This window comes from Asparagus officinalis, chromosome 7 (genome assembly GCF_001876935.1).
Source record: "Asparagus officinalis chromosome 7, Aspof.V1, whole genome shotgun sequence".
Classification (NCBI taxonomy): domain Eukaryota; kingdom Viridiplantae; phylum Streptophyta; class Magnoliopsida; order Asparagales; family Asparagaceae; genus Asparagus; species Asparagus officinalis.
The window spans coordinates 72,725,461-72,752,233 of record NC_033800.1 but is presented as its reverse complement, the minus strand read 5'-3'; the positions used below and the strand labels follow the sequence as shown (position 1 = coordinate 72,752,233).

Genomic DNA, 26,773 nt, shown 5'->3' with positions numbered 1-26,773 from the left:
CCTCGAGCAGGGATAAGAGGAAGTCCCACCCTACACAATCGAAGGCTTTGCTGAAGTCAAGCTTGAGGATACAGGCCTCCAGCTTCTTAGAGTAACATTGGTGGAGCATTTCATGGGCTAACACAATGGAATCAACCGTCGATTTCCCGCTTTGAAAAGCTGATTGAGAAGGATGAACAAGGGAAGACAGAATGGGACTGAGGCGGTTCGCCAGGACTTTGGAGATGATTTTGAACATACCATTAAGGAGGCTGATAGGCCTGAACTCAGAGGCAAGGGAAGGTGAGGGAGTTTTGGGGATGAGGGATATGAGGGAGTGATTGAAGATATGGAGGTGGGAGCTGTCACTGTATAGATGATTGAAGAAAGCTAGGATGTCGGGTTGGAGCAGGTCCCAAAAGGATTGGAAAAAGGAGATGGGAAGGCCGTCGGGACCTGGGGCTTTGTCTGGATGGAGACCGAAGATAGCTGATCTGATCTCGGCAGCTGAGAAGGGTTGATCCAAAGAGAGGAGGGAAGCAGACGGTTGGGGATAGAGGTGGTTCCAATCTAGTTGGAAGGGGGAAGGGGGGTTGGCTGTGAAGTGATTGGAGAAGTGCTGATAGAAGGCCTTTTGTTTGTCTAGCTCAGAGTAGAACGTCTGATTGTTGAAGGTGAGGTGGGGGATGAAACTCTTCCTTCTGTGAAAGGAAGCGGTTTTGTGGAAGAAGGCAGTGTTGGAGTCTCCAGCTAGTAGCCATTTGATAGATGATCTTTGTTTCCAGTATATTTCTTCTTGAGAGGCTAAGGATGAAAGGAAAAGTTTGAGGGAAGATCTGTAGGCTATTTCTGATGGGAGGAGAGGTTTGGATTCTTCTAGGATATTAAGAGAGAGAATGGCATTAAGAGCGGCAGATTTGCTGAAAGAGATGGAACCGAAGATGTTAACTTTCCACCATTTAAGTCTACGCTTAAGGATCTTGAGTTTAAGGTGGAGAGATTTGACTGGATTACCTCCGCAAGAGAGGTTGGACCAACATGAAGAGACGAAGCTAGAGAAGGAGGGATGGGAAAACCACGACTTATCAAGACGAAAGGGGGGCCTGGGGGGAGGGCAGGAGGTGTCTAAGATGATGAGTTCGTGGTCAGAGCAGGATGATGGGTGGCAGAATTGGTAGATGGAAGGGAGAGGTGTCTAAGATGATGAGTTCGTGGTCAGAGCAGGATGATGGGTGGCAGAATTGGTAGATGGAAGGGAATTTAGATTCGAAGTCTGGGGAGATAAGCAGAGCAGGATGATGGGTGGCAGAATTGGTAGATGGAAGGGAATTTAGATTCGAAGTCTGGGGAGATAAGGAATCTGTCTAGTCTGGCCATGGACGGGGAAGATCTCATGTTGGACCAGGTGAAAAGTTTGCCATTCAGAGGAAGATCAATCAGGTTAAGGGAGTTGATGAGAAGTTGGAAGTTGTTGATGTCTGAGTAAGAGGATAGCCTACCACTTCTTTCCTGGGAAGAGGAGGTAACATTGAAGTCTCCGAAGAGGGACCATGGGTGGGGGAACATGATCTTGATTCTACGGAGTTCCCACCAACACACATCTCTGTCGGCCTTGTCAGTGGGAGCATATACAGATGTGACGAGGAAGGACCAGTTGAGAAGTTTGTGACGAAGGACCACAGAGACGGAGAAGATGCCTACGAAGGAATCCAGGCAATCGAAGAGAGTGTCATTCCACCCTAGAAGGACACCTCCTCTGGACTCGATAGCATCTAAGGACAGCCAGGAGGAAATTCTAGACCCTCCCAAACTCTTGAGGACAAAGTTGCTCGTGGCGTTGAGCTTGGATTCTTGGATGCCTATTAGGTCGACGGAAGAAAAGGAGATGGAGTCTCGGACTAGCCTTCTTTTAATGGGGTTGTTAATACCCCTAACATTCCAGGTGCCAAATTTCATGAGGACAGATGATGGGCAACTGCAGAGGGAGAGGGAAGATCACTGGGAGGATTCTGCCCTACCTTTCTCTAGGGATCTAAGGCTAAGCAATCCATCTGCGGGAACAGGGTCTAGGGCCCCGCAGTTGGAGAGAACGGTTGTAAGCTGAAGGTCTGAGGCGTTGTTGATGGGGGTGGAGATGGAGGAGCTTGAAGAAGACTTACTGTGCTTGGTAGATGATAGCGATCTTGATGCCGAGAGATGGCGGATGAAAGCTTTGTGGGCCAGAGCTCTCCTAACTCTGGCTTTAGAGACGGATCTCTTCTTCTTACCTGCTGCAAAATGCTCGAAGCCAGGGGGAACTGATCCGGTCTTGCTCTGACTCTGGGAGGAGGGGGAGCTGGAGGATGATGGGGCTGCTGAACGGGCGATGATCGGCGCCTGGCGAATAACAGGGAAGGAGGAAGCACCGACACCCTGAGCCTGAAGGAAGCTCATCCAGAGGGATTTGTCGACCGTCAGGTTACGGCCGTCCCACATCACGTCAATTAGGTCAACGTCCTGCTCTGCGCCGCGGAAAACAGATGGTGGGGGGCCCAAGGTAAGGTGGTTTGACTTGACTGGTGACCTTGCTCTCGGGGGCAGCGCCGAATTCAAATTAGCTGGCGAAATGACGTCTATACCCTTCCCTTTGTTGGGCGGAGGCGGAGGAGGAGTAGGAAGAGGAGGACGCGGCGAAGGCCGACTGTTCTGGGGCTGCTGATCAACAACAATATCGTCTGGGCCTCTATCGACCCATCCTGACTCAGTGGAGGGATTACCTGCCCATTTGGCTTCGTGCTCTTGAACTTCTGGCTTCTCAAAATCGCGCTCCGAGATCTGGCGCCCAATGATTTGGGTGACGATGAAACCCTCCAGCAAGCTACCGTCAATGGGAGGCACATACCTAAAAGTGATTTTTTTAGGGATGTCGGCTAGGTCCCTGACTTTGAGGAGGACCTTGCAATCTCTGAACTTGGCTCTGAAGGCTACGTCTTCTGAACTGGTGATGCATTCTCCCACATCTTTGAACAAGGAGAGGATGAACTCCCATTGCCAGAGATGATAAGGCAGCCTAAGGATGCGGACCCAAGTGAGGAAAGGCTTGGGGAGCGTCGCCAGACGGAGGTCTTCTCGCCAGCGAAGGAATCTCCCTTTGAAGGTGCCCATATCGACTAACTTGAGGTCAAGAGCTTGCTCTAGGATCTCTGAGGAGGGGAACTGGACCATGAAGCTGGTGCCTGCAGCTGGCTTGATGGAGCTGGTCCAGTTTCTAACATTAAATCTGTAGCTGAGCATCTCCCTGATCTCGGGAACAGATGGGTTACCCTGAGCTAGATAAAAAATAGCGTAGGAGTGCAGGTCCTGGATGATGCCGGCTGTGACTGCAGGAATAGGAAGGATGGGAGCTGAGGAAGAGGCTGTGGACGCCTTAGGGCAATCTTTGGAAATGTGACCTTTCCCATGGCAGAAGAAACAAATGAAATCTCCATGGGGGCAGTCACGGGCCATATGAGACGAGCTACGGCAGTAGAAGCACAGAGGAGGAGGAGGAGGAGGACGGTGTTGGGGAGTAGAGGAGAAAGGGCGCTTTTTGCGGTGGGAGACTGTGGTCCAGCCAGGTTCAGGAACTGGGGGGGTGAAGGGGGGATGGCTGGGAAGGGGGAGGAGGCCTTTGGACGAATTGGAGACTGGGGGTCTGAAGCGGCGATGGTGAGGAGTTTTGTTGAAAAGGGATGAGAAGGGTCTTGGGAAGGGGGAAGGTGTGGATGACTGGTGGCCATTGGGAATAAGCGGGGAGTTAGAGGGACGGGCAGTGTGGGCAGCGGTCTGGGTTGATAAACAGTTGTAATGGATTCCACAATAAAATTGATTTTCGAAGCAAACACACCTAATTCATTTTAAGCCCGAAATTCTCACATAAAGAGCTTTATTCCTTTAGAAATTAAAAATTTACTTCATCGTATTCAAACCTATCTGCTTCAAAGATCACTCTTTGTCCCAAAAATTTATCATTGTTTTCTCTTATTTATATATATCCCAATGATATGTGTTTAGATCTAATAAATGCGCATGGTAATTTGGTCCCACATTGTCATGTACAATCAAATGAATTAAGTTAATAAAAAAATAGTTATAAGCATCTATGTACTTCCAAATGAATCTTCGTAAGTATAAATTCCAAGTTGTTATCATTTATTTTTTAGAATCCTACTAATACTTTGAAGAGTTCTCTAATACATTGGATCTCTAACTTGCTAAATTATTAACTTAGGTTAAGTACTATAACGCGATCGTGAAGCTTTTCCTTATTCTTTATTTTAGCTTATTTTCACGCTAATAACGCGGCATCAAATGCAGGTCAATTTTCCTTGTTATATCTTATATATACGTGTGTGTCTATACGTATACATATATAAAGAGAATGCCCGTGAAGGGGTTTATGTGCAATTTAGAAAGCGGTAATGGGCTAGAAGCCCGAGGATCTAATCCAGCCCAAATCTATCCCTTTCGAGAAGAAAACTATAATTGACATCGACGTTTTCGTGCTCCATGTGCAAACCTTAATGAAAACATTAAATTTTCGTCGCCCCCATTCTTTGACTTCAACGAAGGCCCACATCCGCTCCAATCTAACTTTAATGGAAATTTTTAGGGTAAATATTACAAAAGCCCCCATTAAGTTTGACTTGTCTTGAGATAATAATAATTTCTTAAATGTTTGACAATATCACTTCAACCCCTTTAAACTTTTCATTTTTCTTTAGAAAATATTTTCTTGTCTGTATAGCCCCAACATTTATCTTATTTTGAGAGTTACCCCAAATCTGACTATTTATAAAAACATCCCTATATTTTTTGAGATTGAGCTACCTCACCCCTCTCATTTAACAACATTAAACTTGAAGACGAAAACAATGACATAATATCCTCATTAACCCAAAAGGAAAAAGAAATAGGGTTTTCTTTTCATGTTTAACCAATTCTACCTTATTTGCAGATATACCCTTAACATATGTATATTTTCTAATGTTGCCAATGATATTTAACGTGCTTAATAAGAGCGGGGTATAAAAGTCTAACGAGAGAGAATAAAGGGGTAACCTATCAACTACGCAGATTGGAAGGGCTAATGTGAAAATATGATAGATGTGACTTGTGAGGTATAAAGTGATGACAAACAAAAAGCCCACAATTATTCAACCTCAAAACTCCCAGTAATCTTCCTCTATAACAAATACGAGAGAGAACCTCAAGACTCCCATTAATCTCCCTCTATAAAAAAACAAATACGAGAGAGAGAGAGAGAGAGAGATTGGAACCATGTCAGCAGGACGCGGAATATGCTGGGTTGCAATTGGTACTCAACTGCAGAGCAAGTCACTCAAGGGCTCGATGGCTCTGGCCTCACTGCCATTGTTACAGGTAAAATTTTGGATTTTTTTCCTTTAATTTTTCATTTGGGTTTTATCAGAATTAGCAGTATTTGATGTGCGTTGTTGGTGGGTTTTGATCTTTACAAGATTTTTGAAGATTTGGGTTTGATGTTGTAGCGAGTAACTTGATAGAACAGAAATCTGAAATTGAAAAGGAAAATTTTGGTGGCAGTCAAAAAGTCCTTGAGGGTTTTGCTTGGCGTTTGGATTTTGGTGGAGATGTTGATTTTTTGAGTTGAATACAGGCTATATTATGCTTGTCATTTTTTGACCCAGGAATTTATTATATTATGTTATGTTTGTCATTTGTTGACCCAAGTATTATGAATATGCTCTAGAGAGCTCAAAAGGATTATTTAGAGTTTAATTTGGACCCCATTAGTGCGAAAATGACATATTCCTAATATAGTAGACAGTTCAATTCATTGCTGAGATAACTAGTCATAACTGTGCATTAAATTATAGAAAGCTATGGTTAAAATAAGGATTATATGCACATTGTTAGCACAAAGGTTACTCAATTCTTAACTTTGATACCCCAAAGTTTCGGTTATCTAAGTTGAAATTTGTGTAATCTTTGGGGTCTCAAAGTGTATGAAAAAATCTTTGGGTATTAAAGTCAAGAAAGGTGTATACGTTAGCGTATCAAATTGTCACACAGAAACATTTGGGTATTAATGATAATAAGATGTAACCTTAGGGTACCGAGTGCAAATAACCCTTAAAATAATAATCTCTGAACCTGAGTTAAATTGCCTGAGAAACTTTACATAGTAAATAGTGGGTAATTATGATTTATGACTAATGTATTAGGTAATTATGACTAATGTATCCCTCTTAATCGATCTAAACATAACAAAGTTATTATCATTATTAGAAAAAAAACAAAAATAGTCCTTTAAAGTGGAAAAAATAAGTAATAGCACTTGCTATAGGACGGAATAATGTTATAATATAAAAAAAAAGACCATTGTTCCCTTTAAACAAAGATATGCTTGCACAATTGTTGAACCTCATAAGAGAACATAGTAATCATCGGATGATATTTACTATTATGGTGATTGTTCTTCACTCACTCCAATCGACAGAAAATGAATATGTATATGGATTTTAGGGAAATAAAGTGGAAAACTGATAGGGTTACTAGCTTCTTTCGCTAATAAGATATGAGAACTAACTAACATAAAAAATTTATCATTACCTGCATAAGAATTATTGACATAATTGTCATTATGGAAGATTTTATAAGGCCAAGCGTGGTAAAATAAAATATTGGCTTGAAAATGACACATTGGTAATTCTTAGGGACCTATTTGCCTTCCGAAAAAAGTCTGTTTATATCTTGATATCAAAAGAGGGACTATTATGTCATAACTTATTTGTTGATGGATAGTGTCTTTGATATATTAACTTCTCTTGTTTGATACTTAAAACTTTGAACATTTGGGTTCAAGGGAGTTACTAGTTAAATTTTTATTCGGTCTATATCCCATTATAATTTACAGGAGCATCAAGTGGCATTGGCACTGAAACTGCTCGTGTTCTTGCTATGAGAGGTGTTCACATAATCATGGCTGTTAGGAATCTGACTGCTGGTTACTCTGTTAGCGACTCAATTGTGAAGGAAATTCCCACTGCTAAAATTGATGTCATGGAGTTGGACCTCACCTCGATGGCATCAGTAAGAAAGTTTGCATCGGAGTTCACTGCTCAGAATCATCCACTGAATATCCTTATGTAAGGAAATTCTGAAGCAGACGATCATAATGTTATTGATCAATGTTTGTGTATGTGTTTAGTTTATAATTCTATTTTATTTAAAATTGACAACTTTATCGGTGTTTATTGTTGGAAGTAACAATGCGGGAGTTATGGCTTGCCCCTTTGCCCTTTCCAAAGACGGTATAGAGCTGCAATTTGCAACAAACCATGTCGGTGAGCTCCGCTATTTTCATCTCTCTTTGTTATTTTGAAGCCGAATTTAGTTAGTGTAATGTTTACACAAGCTATTGGAGTTCACATATATTACCATTTATCTGTTAATTATTTGTCTTAGAATTGTAGACCCTTCAGAGTTGAAAGCATTTATAATTTCATTTAAATTCTCTCTTTTTTATTAGTCGAAATCATTGGACTTTTTTTTGGCAGGTCATTTCCTCCTAACACACCTTTTGCTAGAGAACATGAAGGATACTGCCCGTAAGAGTAAAATAGAAGGAAGAATTGTTAATGTTTCCTCGGAGGGACATAGGTTTGCGTACAGTGAAGGAGTTCGGTTTGATAAGATAAACGATCAATCACAGTATGTAACGCTAATATGGTTGCATTAATCCAATAGAGCTTATATGAAGCATAAGGTGCAAATTAATTGAGTATTTAAATTTCATTCTGACCTTTTTATGACAGGTATAACAGCCTCTATGCATATGGGCAATCAAAGCTCGCGAATATATTGCATGCTAACGAACTTTGTAGACGTTTTAAGGTATATTCTATACTAATTTATAGATTAAATGTGGGACATACTTGTAACAGTGTTAAACTAGTCTCCCTCTCTATATTCAGTCATTTCATTAAACTGAGGTTTTGTATCACTTGTAGCTGTATATATCTCCTCTGCAAGGTGTAACCTTTTTAGAATCAGAGAAGTTCTAGCTGATAATATTTTTATATCAGTGTGTTCTCAATTCTTTGAGGACCTTCTGTTGTCTGTATGACCATGAAATGGCCTTTCATAACTAGTGTTGTTTATTCGCTTTATTTTTCCATACTGGCATGATTTGCTTAAATAATGTATATGAACATCTTGAGGTTTGGTTGAGTTCTCATCACTTCTTTGAAGGAGACCTTTGCTTCCTCCCTAACGACTTAGATGGGCATACCCTCTTTTCTTTAAAAGATGCGTTTATGTAGGCTTTTGCAGTGATTCCTAGGCCTAGTCTGATATGGACTAGGAAGCATTCTTATCTTCTTGCTTAATATTGGAAATTATGTTCATCTTACGATGGCATAGTACTGAAGTAAGTACTGATGTGCCTACCTCACTCTTTGTTAGCATATGAACAACGAAAATGATACAAAAAAGAGAAAGAGGAAAAAGTAAAATTATTTAAATACTTAAGTCGCATCAGCTGAATGATAACTTATTGAAGGTTGATAGAACATTAGAACTACACGTATGGGCATGAAGATGAGAACTGTTTCCATGGTTCTATGCGATAGGAAGGGTGCATTCTTGCAAATTGAGGAATATTTTTGCAAATTTGTATTAAGGCTGACTGACTTGGCCTGAAAAACTGGCCAAGTTTTACTTTATGTGAGCTGCCTTATCTAAAAATTTCAGCAATCAAATTAATTTTCTGAGACTAAAATTTTCTAATTTTTATATATAGCTTTCATTCACCGACATGCCACACATTCTGTCAAACAATTGAATAACAAAGCATCTTTTTCATTTTCCTGATCAATCATCCATGATATACATAAGTCCTTATGGATCAATTATTTATTAAGCATTTTCAGCTTAAAGATGACAATCGTGCTGAATTTTCTTGGTTTAAAACAGGAAGAGGAAGTAGATGTTACTGCTAATTCTCTTCATCCTGGATCAATTATCACGAACCTTCTGCGCTACCACAGCATTATTGACGGTAAGAGCTTAATTCCCATATTAACTGCTCGATCTGTACATTTGTTTTCTTCATCTGCTTCTTCTGTGTATTATTTAACTATTTAATCTGTTGAATATCTTCTATTTTAATGGGTTATAATGATGTCATCTAGAGACGTCTTCCCTTTCGTGCTAGAAATATCGACTCATCACTCTTTTATCCTCGTATTGGATCTGATGTAGCTGCAAGCTTGCAACTTGGAAGATACACTTAGGACTGACCCAAAAGGCACATATATTTTCAAGGGAAAGGATTATGATAATGGATGATGACTTTTTGAGGTTGAAACTATTCGTGTAATTGTATTTTAAAGGGTAAATTTCACATAACACCCCTAAGGTTTGCTTCCTCTTGAGATAACCCCCCTTAACCCCTAAGCTTTGGGGCTTGTCACAAGACTCACAATCCCTCCCCACCTCCCACCCCACCCAACATCCAAACTTAAAAAAAAGGCTGCAATTTTTTCACATACCCTCGTAACAGCATAATGGGGATTTTCTAAAACTTTATCATAATTTTTTGTTTTTTTTTTTTTTTTTTTTTTTTGAAAAAAAAATTTTTTTTTTTTTTTTTTTTTTTTTTTTTTTTTGGGGGGGGGGTCAAAAATAATGTTGAATGTGTTTTCTAAAAATCTTTTTTAAACGTAGCTTCGACACTCTCTAGGCGCTAATGTGTAAGCAGTACCAAGACCGTCCGCTTAGTTTTTGAGAGCGCATAGGAGAACGTGGGTTGCTTACGTGGATTCATTGTATCTGAAAAGGACTTAGTTTCAGCTTAACCGTAACAACGGATGAAGAGAACATGTCAGGTTGTAGTGGATCACATTTGTATTTGATCCAAGTTCATCTCAGATAAAACGGTGAGGATAAGATTTCAAATCTTTGTGAAAGTTAACTTTCTTTGTGTAACACCTACATATCGCTTAGACACTTGCTTGAGTGCTAGGCATCATGTCCAGCGCTTAGCGCTTTCTAAAACATTGTAGCCCACGATTTTCTTCCATTTTTCTCTACTTCAACCAAAAGGCAACAAAGTATCGCACTCCAAAATTTGCTATTTTCATATGCTAACCTATGATTTTTATCCATTTCGTCTGTTTTAACGCAATGACAATTAGGTATGAGTAATTCAACATTCGCGCTTTTCTTATAGGTTATAATCCATAATTTTTGTCTGCTTTTATTCTCTAGACATAATGACAGTTAAGTACTAGTACTTAATTTCATGGGTTGTAACCTAGGTTACCCGGGCACTTGCTTTGGGTGTCGTATCCATGTCCGACACATGTCAGACACGGATTGGCTACACACATGTGGTTCAAAGCGAAATCCAATTTCCCCATTACTTATAACTCTAAGTTAACTTCTTTGATATACTTGGTTCAATGAAAATCGAAACCCATCGAGGTTTTAAATATCGGATATCGAAAAAATATCGGATGGCCAAAATTCATATCGGATTGCGGATATCGGAAAAATATCGGAGATATGTGGTAAATATTGAAATGCAATAACGGATATTTGCATGTATAGTATAATGCATTAAAATGTAATCTCAACATACTTAATGAAATTTAAGCATATAAAATGTAAATAATATATGTTTAGGATAACTAATCAACCTTGTAAAACAAAAAAAAATACAAATCAATGTTACGACATGTCTGTTTTTTTAGGCCAAAATGCCATTTTATATAATGAAAAAGTAATAATATGTCACCCAAAAATTACCAAACACGGTATATTGTATTACAACAAGCGATATAAAAAGATATATCTGCCAAGATATCGGTTGATATATCAACTATATCAAGGATATATCGCCCAAAATAGCCAAAAAGCAATAAATGATATTTAGAGATCATATTGGTTGCGGCAGCCCTGTAAAAGGATATATCGGGGGATATATTAGGCTAAATCGGAGATATTTAACGGGGGATATATTAGGCTAAATCGGAGATATTTAAAAGTTAAAATAATGAAACCCATCAATTAAAGATTAGAAAAATACTCAATAGTATCCCATGTGATCAAAACTAGACCTGATTCTACGTTTGCTTCACCGTTGCCACTTCATCTTGTTCAAATGAAGGTCGTAATTCCCAGTTGCTCGACGATAACAAAAGATCTTGATTCTTGTTTGATTTTAACTTAATACGTAGCTGTTATAGATAATAAAACACAATCCAAATTTTATAGATATTTTAATTTAATATTTGATATAATATAAATTATTGATATATAGCTATCCTCATATCCTACTTTTTACAAATATGTTGTCTTCTGTCCATGTTCGCACCTGCACCTGCACTTGCATCTATGCAGTCTATGCTATAATCCATAATTTTTGTACATTTGTATTCATTTCGACATAATGACAATTAAATATGCATACTTCAAAATTTGTTATTTTCATGGGCTATAATCTCACGATTTTGCTGATTTTAGTTGTTTCGACTCACCCGATGATTATTAAGTGTGTTTGCTTTAAAATTTTGATTTTCATGGACTATAACTCATAATTTTTACCTATTTTGTTCATTTAAACCTAATGTCAATTCAATATGCTTACTTCAAAATTCATGATTTCTATGGACTACGACCCATGAGTTTTGCATTTTTTTGTTATCTAATTGCAACTAAGTAAGCATGACCTATATTTTATGATTTTTATTCTTTTAGACCTAATGACATTTAAGCATGCTTACTTTAAAATTTAGGTTTGTCATGACTTGTAGCTCACAATTTTTATCCATTTTTTTTATTTCAACCAAATGACAATTAATTATGTGTATTTCTTAATTTAAATTTTGATAGTTATAATCCATATATTTTTTATTTTTTTCGTTTCTACTCAATGTCAATTAAGTACACATACTTAACGATTTTCATGGACAGTAATCTACAGCTTTTTCCATTTTTCTTCTTTTCCCTCCAATGACAATTATGTATGTGTACTTCAATGTTCATGTTATTCATGGACTATTACCCACAATTTTTGCTTTTTTTTATTTTCACCATAATAACAATTAAGTATGTGCACTTTGAAATTCACAATTTTCACAATTTTTATGAGCTGTAACCCACAATTTATTTTCTTTTTTTATTATTTTCCACTAATGTTAATTAGGTATATGTAATTCAACATTCTTGATTTTCATGGACCTACAATTAATGTTCATTTGTGTTCATTTTTCACCCAATGGAAGTTAATGCACACTTCAAAATTCAAGATTTTCATGGGCTATATAACTTATGATTTTTTACTATTTTCTTGTTTCCACCCAATAGCAATTATGTGTACTATAAAATTTGTGTTTTTCATAGGCCTCATGATTTTTGTTTGTTTGTTTCTTTTCCCACCTGATTGCAATTATGATGTGTATTTCAAAATTCACGATCTATACCCATGATTTTTATCCTTTTAGCTTTCCCTGTTGAAAGCGATGTCGAAAATTTGAGTGGTTTTCTGAAAATAATTTGACAATTGGGGGTATGCTGAAAAAATTGAGTTAGAGGGGTACAGTGAAAAAATCGAAAACATTTTAGGGGTTTGAAAAGCCTTAAGGGTTAGGTGCTAGGTGACATTTATAAAGTTTAGAGGGGTTATTTCAAAATGAACCAAACTTACTTAGGGGATTGTGTGAAATCTACCTTATTTTAAAAGCTTGAGTATGATAGTTTTTCAAAAAATTTGTATCAAATGGTTTCTTTAGGGTGGATATAGTAATGATAATGGACACTTAGCAGATACTTATTGACGTCCATTCTTCTAAAATGTTTCCAGATACATGTAAGTTGAGAATCTTGAAAGACCGGGAAGATCCCTTGAATCTTTTATCAGATGTCAAAGAATTCACTACTACAGGCTTATTGAGGCGCGCGCCTCGGGCGCGCCCCGGGCGCGGGGCGCTTCGGCCTGGGGGAAATGCGCCCCGCACGCGAGGCGGGGCGCTGCACGCAGCGAGGCGCGCGCCTCGCGTGCGCCTCACTTGCGCCTCGCTCGCGCCTCGCGTGCGCCTCACACCTGCGTTATGTAACATACTCTTTCTTCTATTTTTTAAATAATTTACATAATTACATATTTATATCATGTAATATACTCTTTCTTACTAGTTGCTAATCTATTTTCATCTTTTCATGTTTAACCTATAAAAAGGAAACAATAATTAGTAATTTAGTATACTTGTTTGCTAATTGTAACTTCATTCTCTAATTAGCATGCTAACTAGCAAATTATAAACATGTAAATATGTAATTGTTACATTCATTCTTCATCTTTTCATGCTAAGTAGCAAATATCAATTAAGAATACTAACTAGAAAATTATGAACAGTCATGTTTGTTAATTATATTTCTTAGTCTTTTATGTGACAATTTATAAACATATGCTCATAATTGTTAATCACTTAATTTGATGATTTAAATACATGTTTCTTTTATCTTTTTTATTACTTTAAAAATTCAGTTAGCATAATTTGATGATTTAAGTTGATATTCTCATAATTTTGGATGTAGGTAACTAATATGTTGCTTATATGTTTCTGTCTTATGATGTTGGTAAATATTAGTTTGAGTTATGCGCCTCAATTAGTGAGGCGCGCGCCTTGTTATGCGCTTTGCGCATGGTGCGCGTAAGGGACCTTTGCGCCCCGCATTGCGCTTTGCGCCTCGATAACACTGCACTACTATGTTTGAGTCTTTCTATCAGGGATATTTTACTTCAGAAATAAACACGTTTGATAAAAAAAATGGTATTAAACCTACATGTAAAGTACAAAATTCATTATTTTTAGATGTTGGTTTATGCATCCTTTATCTTTTATCCCTGAGAGCATTGTGACTGATGCACATCTTCTTTGATGCAGTCCTTTCTCGTACTGTTGGGAGACTAGTCCTGAAAAACACTCAGCAGGTAAGCTTGAACTTCTTATGCAACAGAAGTTTATGAGTATTTTGTTTTGTTTGCTTTACGAACAAATATTTCGTAATATTCCAACATATCCAGCCAATATTTTGTAGCTGTACCAATTTTTTGAGAAATTGTTGTCCCCAAGGTTTGTTAGTATACATTCATGTATCAGCATTTTAATAGTTACTAAGTGAATGGAAACATCTCCTTTAGTGATTTGTGAATGGAAACATCTCTTTTAGTGTTTTGTGAAATTCTAAGAACAGAGAATTTATTGTTTATGAGGGCTTAAATCAAGTGAAAATCCAAAGCTTGAGCAAAATTCATCCTCTTATGTTTTTAACTTTACCAATATTAGAAACTTGATTCTTTCTGAGCAACATAAATACCGAACCAAAACCTAAATCTGAAGTTTATCCCATATTAATGATGTATTGGTATCGAAACCAACGTTTAGAAATTTTAAGGAAGCATTTATAGTTTCTGAGGCTACATTAACTATCAAATTTTGAGAAATTAATATCTTCTCTATTCAAGCTTGCATACAATTGGTTGAACTTTTAGAGTAAACGTGACTATCAGATTTCGACACCCGTAAAAAAGCTTGATCTTTTAGCTGTACTGCAATGAAAATTTTAGCTTCTGAGCTCCAGAATATTGTGCTGGACAAGATATTGAGGATGAATCTCTACAGACTAGCAATTCTATTTAGCAAAAAACCTCATAGAGGGCCCTCTATAGAAAATTATATAGGTAGGAAGAAAGTATATGACTTCGTTACCAATTTTAAATCAGTGCAGTTAGTATACGAAACCAGTGCAGTAAATAAAACCCAATACAAACATGGGTTATTTTCGGATAGAACCCTGTCGCCCATTGCGGATAGGCCCCTGATGGTTTTTGAAAACCCTTTTAACCTTTAGAAGAAGAGATTTTTTGGCAAATGAACCCGAGGGTAAGAGTTAAGGGTCTATCTGCAACAATAGAACTAGAGTCCGCAATTTGGCTATAGTACAGGAGATCTATTGGCAATTAAGACTTTGTTACGAAGTTTAAATCAGTGCAATTAGTACAAAACCAGTGCAATAAATAAAATTCAATGCAAACATGGGTTAATTGCGGATAGACTCCTGTCGCCCATTGCAGATAGACCCCATGTAGTTGCAGATAGGCCTACCCTGAGGGATTTTTTGTAACTCATTTTAGTCTTTAGAGGAAGGGAGTTTTTTGGCAAACAGACCTGAGGGTAAAAGAGTTAAAAACATTTCACTTGGGCGTCTATTTGCAAAAATAGAACTACAGTCCTCAATTTGGCTATAGTATAGGGGATCTATTCGCAATTAACCCTATAAACATTTAAAATATCAGCACAGACCAACTACTGAATCAGTACAGGAATTGGTGCGATAATCAACTTCAAAATTGATAGTGAGACTCGTCACATCCCTATATGATTCTTATGACTCTTGCCATCAGAGATATTTTTTTGGCATATAAACCTGAGGTTGAAGGACTCAAACACATTTCTCTCGGGGATCTATCTGCAACTATAGGACTTCAGGAGATCTATGTGCAATTTTTGTATAGTATAGGGGGTTTGCTCACAATTAACTCTATAGCATTTAAAATATCAGTCCGATACAGGACTTGGTGCAATCATCACGTTCAAAATTTATAGGGAGGCTTGTGTCATGATTGTTTTTCCTTCAGCATGAATGACGAAATGTGTTGATATCTCATTTTTGGGTGTTTTTAATTATATATTCTTTTGACTAACAGGGAGCAGCAACAACTTGCTATATAGCATTGCATCCTCAAGTGAAAGGGGTGAGTGGAAAATATTTCAGTGACAGCAACATAGCTGAGCCAAGCGCCAAAGCGAAAGATACCGAATTGGCAAAGAAACTGTGGGACTTCAGCCTGGAATTGATCAGCTAGTGTGCTGAAGACTTGTCTCAGTATATTAAACCATGTTTGAATTGAAATTACTGTATTATGAAAATGTTTGTAACGATTATGTTTTGTTTTGAATGATACTGTTTGCGATTTCTAGCAGAATTATACTAGCAGTTGTGATATCTCAATTTTGGTCCTGAAAACACACTTTAAATAGGCTGTAGAGTTTTGAACACAGTGTGCAATTAAATGAGTTATGACAAAGAATTCATGCGGTAAGTAGGAAGTTGTTCCCTTGAAAATATTATTGACAGTAATTAGGGTGTAAGCGCTGAGATAGAATGTGTAGCTTTTGTTTTGGGTGGGCTAAGTTACCAAATTAGTATTTTAACTTGATCTTATTTTTCAATATGCTATTCTTTTTGCTTCGGTTTCAATATGATATTTTAACTTGTGCCCTGGTGACAATAAATCTCTTTTTTCTTGCCTATGGCAAGACTTCCGGGTAACTTTAATTTCTTTTTTCTTAGAAAATTTCTTCCATACTTTTAATCTATCAAAATCATTAAATCCGCAATCTTCTTCTCCTTCCAAATCCAAATGTCTTCCACCCCGTTACCCAATAATAACCTCCTCCTCCTTCAAACTCCCACAATTTACACCTAAATCCTAATCCAAACTGGTATCTCTACTTGGATAAAGGTTGTTGGGGTTGGATTAGAGTTAATGTTTGAATTGGGAGAGGTTGAAGAATAAAGAGGGGACTCAATGAAGGATTTTGTCGGGTAAAAGGGTGGAAGAAGTTGGAATTGAGAGAGGTTGAAGGAGAAATGAGGGGGTAGATTTAATAATTTTGATAGATCAAGGGAATTGAATTTTTTTTTTTAAATAAAATAAAATAAAAGTTTGACAGAATTCTCACCGCAGATTAGAAAAAATGGATCTTATTGTCATCAGAGCATAAGTTAAAATATCATATTAACGCTGAAACAAAGCTGATAAATAGCATACCGGAGAGTAGGTCGAGTTAGAAAATTGGGTTTGGATCCTCTGCACTGCACAAGTATCATTTCCAGCAGAGATTGCCAGTTCTCTTTATCAAACTTATGACATTATTTTGATACTTAAACGCAATTTCCTCATTGTTCGATAGTTCATTATAAATTGATCAAGTGACGAGACAAATCCGTAAAAAAATTAGCTTAACCAACATCTTGAACTCGTGACTATTAAATTCCCTTCTTTAATAGTATAAAATGATAAGAGCAGATGACTGATATAACATATCGCTCAAAAGTAAAAAATCTTTTTTGCCTTTTTTTGTCATGAGATGAAGTATACTTGGCCAATAACACCTTGCTAACTCAAAGAAACAAAACCCAGGTCTTGTACGGGGAAGGAATGTCATAACATGCACAAGTGCAGTTTACCCAGGTATTGGATTGAAATTAACTATTAATTGGCACAGAATACTGTACACAGTTAGTCGAAAATAAAAGCGCAACGATCCCACAAATTGCTAGGGGTACGGACCTTACACCCTCAGACGGTCAGACGGTAAGTTACACGCAAAAAGGTTGAGCATCTTTGCAATTTCTATCTTGTTATGTAAATGGAAGGAACAAATGCGACTCCTCGAGTCTACAGCATCCGAAACTCGGACCACCCTGGAGAATAGACCAACAAAATCGGGATACATTCTGGAATTTTTTGAAGTCTTCTGTACAAAGTCAGCTCGAAATTCTTCACTGATGTCATTCCATAATCAGTTACAGTCGTAAAAGAAACTTCTGTTAGAACTGCTGATACAGACACACCAGAGGAACACCAAGGGCCTTTATTTCTCTATCTCAAAACAGAAATTAATCACAAAATTAGCAGGCTGACTTCAGTTGCAACTGCTCGACAGATAATGGAAACATTGCAACCAAGGTTTGTTCAAGGAACTATTATTATTCTGAAGTAGCAGTTTCATCTTAAATCCCTATAAACAATACAATTCTCACAAGCAGAGAAGTAAAGCAGCAGCAGCAGCCAAAAGTTCCAAGTAGTCAAGGCGGGCATTTAAAGAATACAAACCGACAGGATACAGTCAACCTAGGAGAACCAATTAATTTGACGGTTCTTCGTACATAGCCGCCATATAGTGTAGCGCTTTGGAACCTATTACCCCTATAATTTTATTTTGACGATAGACCCCTTGGGGTTTTTTTTTTTTTTTTTTTTTTTTTTGGAAATTACAGATTTTGAGGAGATGGCTTTGTATTGAGAGGAAGAAATGAGGATGATGAGTTTTAATGCTTTGGTGGATCGTAGTCTTCTCGAGAATCCGCCATCGATGGAATTGTATTTATGCACCAAAAGGGCCTGTTAAACTTCATTGTGACAAACAAGTTCAGGCCAATGGGCCAGTAGGCCCAGTACTCATTTGGGCCGTTGTTTGTTTAACCTATACAATGGGAGACGCGTGCCGTTAACCCGTGAATGATGCAAATTCGGCCCGGTTGGGCTTTGGATTGGGCCTCCGTATTTTCATCGGGTCTATATTCTGAAAAGACTAATCATGTAAACGGGCAAGGCTTTATTCTCTTTCAACCTAGGTGAAATTTTAGCGGATATTACATCTGGGTGAACTTAATGAACCTATCTAAGGGAAGGAGTCGAGAATTTCATCCAGGTGATCTACCTGCCAAGTCGAAATACAGTGGTAATAAATTCCAAAGTGCGATACTACAGGGGGTCTACGTGCAATCAATGCTTTGAACCACAACCAACATATGTATGCTAGCAAAGAAATTCACGAACTATTTGCGGACTTTATGTTCTATGTAAAAAAGTTTTAAGTTGTTTTATCATAATCTCATCTTCCAGTAAGTTACTTTTCTAGGTGTACAGGCAAAAATAAAATGCTCTATATCTTCATTTAGCACCTTTAAAGTCATAGAAAGAAACTTACATGAACTTGACATCACCGTCACTAGCGAGGAACAGGAACTAGTCCAGTAACCTCCACTTTCCTCTGATCAATCTGCTTGCAGTTTCTTTTTTCTCTTCTTTTGGCCCTTGAGTTATGTCAGATGTTGTATGAAGCCAACGTCTCCACATGCTGGACCAAACAAAATAAGCCAGCAAAAATAAAGCATCAGCTCACAGTCTTTGCACAAAGTTAGATAACATCTCTATGCCCTTGAGTTGGACCAGGACAAAATTTAGTGATGACTTCAGCTTTTGACTGATAGGCCTATATAGCCTTGCTATCATGCCCTCCACGGAAACCCTTATTCAGTTTCCTTCCATATTGAATATGGGGAACATCAGATGATACTAGTTTCCCAAAAGTCAAAGAGTCCTGCTGCATTTGTCGAAGAAGAGTCAGACTAGGGTCATGATAGGTAGAACTGGTGTTGCTTTGATTGTTTGAAGATCTTAGCACGCTTGTGGAACCTTCATGAATGTAAGCCATGTGCTTGGGTTGATTATAAGGAATAGCCCCATTTCCACCTGCTAGTGGAGTCGATGCACCTGAGGTGGTTCTAGGGCTTGAAATAGGAGAAGGTGATAACCTCCCATCAATATGTTGCGGAGATCTTGAACCCAATAAAGGGCTTCCAATGGGAGACACTGGACAAGATAAATTCCATGCACGGCCATCGCTGCAAATTTAATCAAGTCAGGAAACAAAATCCTTTGTTTTATTTAAAGATGAACATAAGCATTTTGGAATTGAATCTTGAGACAGAAAAGTGGGTTATCAGATAAAGTGCACAAAGGCTGCAAAATATTAAATTTCACAGGATAACAGGGGCTTGTGGTTTCACAGGATAACATGTGGGTCTATGTGAATGGTCATTTTTTCCTTTATTGTCTATGTGAGTGGCTGCTCACGTCGGTGCTGGAAGCGATAAAATCTTTAAGATTGGACTGGAGAACAGATCAGATTTAGAATATGAACCAGAAGCAAGTCCTGAATAGCTAAATGCTGGAGCTAAAAAGTTCAGAATTTGAAATATCAACAGGACAAAATCAAAGACGGACACTATTACTTCTGGAATAATGCCAGTTTTGATGTTTTGAGTAACAAGATTATAATCACAAACAAATGTCCAAGATCATTAAACCATATTTGGTCAAAAGACAGTGTGCTGGTTTTCATAAAATAAAGCTAGAGTGATTGCTAGAAATAATAACGAGCATACCAATACAACTGGATGATATAGTCAGAGGAAATCTTTAATTACTTCCCTAAAACAAAATCAATGGCACTTGACAAGGATAAACTTTGCCTCCATCCCCTCATGCTTTGCAAAACAAAAAGATATGAGATAGGAGAAAAGACAGATAACATTACCTGGTTAGCGTAGTAGATTTTGCGCCTCTGAGCTGGTGCTTTCCAGTAACATCAACTTCCAGGGAGGAAAGGTTTCTCACATGTCCAAAACCCTAAATACCCATTACCCAAAAATGCTTAAACAATGAGACCGAAGCTTAGAAATAACTGACGCTAACACAAGTAAACTCGCACTTAATGCCCGTGCCACTGGTGCAACAAATTCTCTTTTCTGTTTTGCACTAAGGACTACTATATACCAATCAGGATAAGTAGGAAACAGTCCAAAAATTAATCAATTAAATAAACAACAATTTCATACCAAAACTTAAGTAAATAAGAGATGAATTACCCTCTTCTCAAGTTATTACCCCCCTCACCCCCAACCCACACACACACACAAAACCCAACCTTGGCATTTGAAGTCATGTATATCGGTCAGCAAAGACCTAAAGAGGACCTAGACTTCTCGGAGGCTCTAAGTAATGCATGCAACAACTTCATCATCTGAAGATATCATGCACCACATTGACCTTGCAAAATATAAATTAATCAGCGAAGACTTAAAAAGGCCCAAGACTTCTGGGAAGCTCTAAGCAATGCATACAAAAACAATTCACCATTGGAAGCAATTATGCACCTTAATGACCTTGCCAACATCTACTTCTGTTGCAGGATATCTAACATAGAGGTTTGAGTAAGAGAAGAAGAGTGATGTTATGATATAACACACAGAAGTGTACAACTATACCAGTATAACAAGCACGCGAAGAGGAAAGTAACGAATGGAGTTGCTTACAAAATTATAGCTAATGGAACACCAACTCAGGTGCAGAACAAAGGAAACCCAGAAGAACTTAATGATATTTGAGGAACAGTGTCCTTTTTCCTTGGAATAGAGAACCTATATTTATGTTAATACCTTATAAGTTGCTGTACATGGATCACTTGTACGGAGTTCTAAAGTTTCAGGAGAAGGGAAGGATCTATCCACTGGAGCAGAATTTTTCACGAAGGGGTGTTGCAGAAGCTCAGCAGCTGTAGGACGATATGATGGTTCTCGTTGTAGACACCGTCTTATAAAATCCTTCCCATCTTCTGACAGATGACCAGGAATTGCTGGAAGCTCCCTACTGTTCCCAATCTTGAACATTGCAGCAATCTTTGGACAAAATAAAGGCAATTGCCAACTTTAAATCAGCACAGGATTTCCTAAACTTCCAAGTAATCATACTACTATAAATAATAGAAAATGAATGGAAAGGGTAACTGATATCCATCTAAGAATACTAGTGGGAGAAAACATGCAGCTTTCAGGACAGACTACCAACCCCTTCATATTGGCTCCATGGTGGTTTTGATGTAGCCATCTCCAAAATTGTGCAACCAAGGCTCCATATATCAACAGCAAGGTTACATCCATTTGCATTTTTGATAACCTGAAAATACAGAAAGTGAGGAAATGCAAGGAAGAAGTATTCCAATTGAGACATAAGAAACAAAAGAATAAATCGGGACAGCATACTCAAACCAAAAGCAATCATACCTCAGGAGCCATCCAGTAGGGACTTCCCTTGAATGATAGTGGACATGATTGCCCAGTAATCTGGAAAAAGAAAATGGAACTTAAAAATAAGTTTATGTAGCTCAACAAATAATAATTATCACTATAAAAACTAGAAATCCATATTAAGCTTGCATATAGTTCATGTCTCATCCTTCCAGTAAACTAAAATTGTGCAACATATACGAGGCTAAAATAAACTGGTTAGCCGGAGGCTTCATGGTTAAAGACACGTAATGCTGGTATAAATTAGATTCACTGGGAAGCATCACATAATTTAGATTCACTAGATCATACATGCACATACGATTGTGGATTAATTCTCAAAAAGTTTAAACGCGCGTGTGTGCGAGCACGCGTGCATATTCAAGTAATCTTACTATAAATATGATCATTATTAATCAAAATCTTATGCATCTGTTGAAAGATGGATAGGTAGTTTGTTCATATATATTGTACGCGCATGCACGACCCCCATGCCCCATGTGCAGGAAATTTTCCCAGTTAATCTTGTGCTACAGAGAAAAAAGTAACCTCAGAATGAGAAAATTAAAGGCTTCAAAGGCTTTTTTTCATGTATCAAACATTTGAAAAGAGCAGTATTTCAGCTGGAAACAATATATTATTTGACGCATGTGCATAAAGATTCAGAACCTCATGCTCCCTCATTTTTGGACTGTTCTGATGCATAGTTCGAGATAAACAGTGTGGATCATCCAGAGAATGCTCCATCAAGGTGATCTCCTAAAGGTTATTTTGAGAACTAATCCTCACATGATTGGATGATCCACCATAGAATTTTCAGAATGCTTACTTTGAAAACTATTTTTCATAGGTCCTGGAAAGAACTAGTTTGTGAGATAGCTCGGTCAGACCTACATGATGATTGATGAGCTACCTTTTGAATGTCCCACATAACTAATATTGATCTATATATCCAAAATATCCTAAGAATGAGAGGTGAAAAAAATTTGAAACCTCTTACCCATGCATCAAAGTCCCCAACAAAAGTGTTCGGATTTTGCAACCAACTTATGAAGGTGACAGAACTGAAACGCTTGATGTCTTGTTATTCAACTAACTTGAATATGTTGAACAAGATAAACTCATCCATGGAATGGCCCGTGAAAGTGTTCTCACAAAGTACTGTCCTGAAGTTCTCACTAGAAATCCGCCACGAAGCTCATCTGTGTGGACGTTGGTTTTTATTTATTATTAATTTTTGGGGGTTGGGGTGTGCGGGGATGGTGTCAGGGGGAGATGGTATGATGTGGATTATTTGGAAGGCCATTACTTTCAGATTAACTAATCATTTGTGTGGCTAAATGTCAAAAATAAAATAATTTAAGTTTTTTAGTTATGGATCAAGTACTTGCAAAATGAAGGGTTCAAGTCAGCAAGTCCATTAGTTAATGGTTTAGAATGTTCAAAGCATGAAAATTGTGGGTTTTTAACTGTTTTGAGATCATAATATACAGACTAGATCAGGAGTCTGTATGCCTCAAACCATATACCTAAGGAACATGCAATCTTACCCATCCACTTTGCAGTACTTGATGCATAGGTAAAACTAACAGATTCACTTTTTTTAATCCTTTCTTACGCTCTCAAAGTCTCAAGAATTAAATCTAAAGTTTAATCACTTTCCAATGGTGATTCACTATTAATATATGAAATCAAATAGTAGAAATTACAAAATTTAACACCTAAACTCTTGCAGTTTTCAAAAAGGAAAATATATGATCCAGTTGCAACTTGCAAGTCTATGATTTGGTGTCACATATCGTAATAAACAAACTATATATATAGTAAGTGCTGCTAGCCAAAAGGGATGAAACATGCTCACGTGCAGAAGTGTAAGAATCCTTTCTTGGAACAAAATCTTGTCACTTCTTATAAGTGCATTTAGTGGTCTCCATTACATGGTCAAACTATCTGAATCAATTCTCTCATGTTATGCTCAATATAAGTAACCCCTAATTTCTTACAAATTTATTTGTAATATCTTAGTATGTATATCCACATATCCATTATAAAGTATAATTTTTTGCTAAACTCGTTTTTGCACATGTCATTTCTCATTCACCCAATATTCTAATCCATAAAGCAGTGTTAGTCTTATAGTTGTTCTACACAATTTTCTCTAAGTGCGCCTTTTTAAGTGCTGAAAAGAAATTAGATGACTCGTATTAAGACATATGATAGCAGAATTTACAATAAGGCAGAAAAAACATCGTTTATCAATTTAACTTCTTGTTGAAAAAAGGTAATTTGAGACAAATAAATCAACTAGAAGCATGGAACTTAGCCAATGTAAAACCTTACATGTTTTGCCATCCCAAAGTCAGCTAATTTTACACGCCCATTAGGATCTACAAGGATATTTGCTCCTTTGATATCCCTGCGCAAGCAGCAACGTCAATTAGAAGCAAAGAGAATATCAAGCTGGCAAAGGAAATTAAGCAACAGACAATGAAATTCAATTTCATTTCAAATATACAGAATAATTTCTGGAGCAATAACTGAAAATGAAAAAAAAAAGAATCAAACCTATGGACAGTATTCTTGGCATGCAAATACGCAAGCCCCGAAAGTATTTGCTTAGTATAGTTGCGAACGGCTACTTCTCCAAACTGTCCATATTCTTGTAGAAGTTTATGGATGGAACCACCAGATACATACTCCAGGTATATGTAAAGTTTATCATCCACCTGTTCAAGACATAAGGATAAATTGACTTACTAACTGAAGAAATAAAGAAGGAAGCTGTCAGTAAAGTCATGTAAAGAGTAGCAAGACAGCGTACAAGCAGAATAGGTGCAAGTTCATTAACAAATATTTGTTATCATGAGTGATATACTAGCGACTTCAACTCATGCAACAGATAGGTTCATCTCGTATTGGTGTCTGGTGATGTGGTATTGCACTATCAGACGCCACAAGTACCTTTAAATTTTGAAGTCAAAATTATGAGCACCATGCTTGAAGCTGTACGTTCACTATGCATCTCCTAACTTCTGTCTTGGTAGATACTAGAGGAATGCCAACCTATATTTTGGCATACATTTTGGCCTTGTGTTACTCCAGGATGCTACCTCAAGCCCAGTCCCAGCTATTGTATTTTCTTTTTCCTCATTCTACCACCAAGTCAGATTAGTTAAGACTAATCACTTGGGACTATCTTGATGGAGACAATATCTCCCAGGTTAGGATATCATCATCAGCTACAAGTTGGTTGATAACTGGAACTCTTTGATCACCCGATTAAATCAGCTAACTGGTCTAATGGCTCAAAAAGAGGATGAACCCCCAATTGAAAAATATAGTAGGCCCTACTCTTGCCGAATAACAAACCATGAAACAAATTTGGAAATAATTGTTTATTCGGCCAAAGAGGGTAATTTTCAGTTATTTGGTACTATTTATGCGTATGTGGTTTTCTTTCTTTCTTTCTTGGTTTTTTTTTTTGTTGGGGGGGGGGGGTCCTGTCTGTTGTGTGGTAGGCACACTTATCCATCATTACAGATGAATGCAAGCACATAATGAACTTCTCAATCAAATGTCTTGTAGATACGCACTGAACTAGAGAAAGGCTAAACAAAGAAAATTGTGCAAGTAAAAATGAAGAACAGATTAGGAGGATATTGTTGGGAAGTTAACAGTTAAAAACTTAAAATATGACAGTAACATATTGGAGGAAATAGCCAATTAGCCATAGATAGAGTGACCACCGTTAACTAGAACATTGGTCAATGGGAAGGTGCAGAAAAAGGTGAAATAAATGAAACAAGAGCGGCAAATGTCATATTGGTAACCGGGAACAGAGGGAAGTAGTCATCATAATACTGACAATTCTATGGAGTAGTTTACTGGAAGTCTGAAACACACAAAGAGCTCAAAAGGAACAGCACTACACACATACGGACTACAGTTACCTGCTTGAGAGGAAAATAAGTTGTATAGACTAGAAGTCAACAAAGGGTATCTCTTTAACAAGGGTCATTGCTTTTACTAATTCAAAGGTTCACATTGTTATGAGATGTGGCAACTTAATAAGATCAACTATCCACAAGAGGATCTAAAAATCAAAAATCGCTTACAAGAAGCATAGATCAAGGGCAAAATTGAAACTTTACAAATCTCGTAATATTAAAGTATAACAATGTAAAGGCAAGGAAATGATTGCACAGTAAAGGAAATAGGCACAATAAGATATACCGTTTCAGAACCATAGTATTGCACTATGTTAGGATGCCGTAGCCGACTCAAAAGAGATATTTCCTGTCACATTAAACAAACCACTTGATATTTGATATTATTTCAGAAGCATGTTCTAGAACAGGTTAAATCATGTTTGTTTTGATATTTGCCCAGTAAATAGCAACAAAGAGATATTTACTTGACCCAGCTGCTTGGCGCTCTCCCTTGATTTGGCATCATCAGAAAAAAGGGTAACCTCCTTCATTGCACACATTTCACCATTTTCACTACATAAAAGAGAGAATAAGAGCAAATTTGCAAACGAAGAGAAAGAAAGAAAGAAAACAAACGGCAATAAACAAAATTGAAAGAAAGATAACAGTTAAAAGCAGTATTTCTGAAAAGGCACAAGCACAATCAGTTCATCTGATTCACTAGAAGTGATAGCATAGTTGGCATGCCAGGTAAATTCGTTTAATATAAACTTATTTGTTACAGACTGTGCAGATTATAGGAATAAGAACATAAGGACTTGACAGAATTGTAAAAAAGAATAAATCTCACGACACCACCTTTATATTTATTCAAAGCTATCACTTTTTTTTAAACTTCATCAGGATGCATGCGCATGTGGAAGAGGGTCTAGAGTATTAGAAGGTTTATTTTCCAGTATTTGATATTTGAACATTAATCACAGTCAAGGTAAGTAATACATTTGTCTTACTTAAATGTTTAGAGCACAAATATATGCAAAAAGGCACATTGATACACATAGACACAGTGCCACAGTGGTGGAGCCAGGATTTTTTTGGGT

At 37.4% G+C, this 26,773-nt stretch overlaps 2 protein-coding genes across 4 annotated transcripts in view; one reads left to right on the top strand and one right to left on the bottom strand.

Moving 5' to 3' along the window:
* Window positions 5,165-16,073, top strand: LOC109849528 (short-chain dehydrogenase TIC 32, chloroplastic-like). The gene is made up of 8 exons (XM_020419375.1): window positions 5,165-5,379; window positions 6,896-7,127; window positions 7,246-7,325; window positions 7,539-7,692; window positions 7,797-7,875; window positions 8,956-9,040; window positions 13,929-13,975; window positions 15,752-16,073. Exons 1-8 carry the CDS (start codon window positions 5,298-5,300, stop codon window positions 15,908-15,910), a joined length of 918 nt encoding a protein of 305 aa, XP_020274964.1. The 5' UTR covers window positions 5,165-5,297; the 3' UTR covers window positions 15,911-16,073.
* LOC109850095 (mitogen-activated protein kinase kinase kinase YODA-like) overlaps window positions 17,166-26,773 on the bottom strand; it is a 14,385-nt gene continuing 4,777 nt past the window's right edge. Inside the window, exons 4-13 of one of the 3 annotated variants that reach the window (XR_002249335.1) lie at window positions 26,159-26,246; window positions 25,978-26,040; window positions 24,310-24,470; window positions 24,085-24,160; window positions 21,742-21,801; window positions 21,527-21,634; window positions 21,118-21,357; window positions 20,217-20,308; window positions 18,825-19,521; window positions 17,166-17,717 (exon numbers count right to left, since the gene is read on the bottom strand). Coding sequence is in view for 1 of the 3 variants with exons in the window: in XM_020420012.1 (XP_020275601.1) it covers window positions 19,110-19,521; window positions 20,217-20,308; window positions 21,118-21,357; window positions 21,527-21,634; window positions 21,742-21,801; window positions 24,085-24,160; window positions 24,310-24,470; window positions 25,978-26,040; window positions 26,159-26,246 (1,300 nt within the window). In the remaining 2 variants the exon portion in view is untranslated. Of the gene's footprint in view, window positions 17,718-18,454; window positions 19,522-20,216; window positions 20,309-21,117; window positions 21,358-21,526; window positions 21,635-21,741; window positions 21,802-24,084; window positions 24,161-24,309; window positions 24,471-25,977; window positions 26,041-26,158; window positions 26,247-26,773 lie in introns of those variants that run through there. The other 2 variants (XR_002249334.1, XM_020420012.1) reach the window with 2 other exon arrangements.

What these genes read in the sequence shown, in the direction of transcription:
- LOC109849528 (XM_020419375.1), top strand. Translation starts at nt 5,298, where the DNA reads ATGCTGGGTTGCAATTGGTACTCAACTGCAGAGCAAGTCACTCAAGGG. An exon ending in ATTTGCAACAAACCATGTCG is followed by an intron (nt 7,326 to 7,538) that starts GTGAGCTCCGCT and finishes TTTTTTTGGCAG; the next exon opens with GTCATTTCCTCCTAACACAC. An exon ending in AAGATAAACGATCAATCACA is followed by an intron (nt 7,693 to 7,796) that starts GTATGTAACGCT and finishes TTTTTATGACAG; the next exon opens with GTATAACAGCCTCTATGCAT.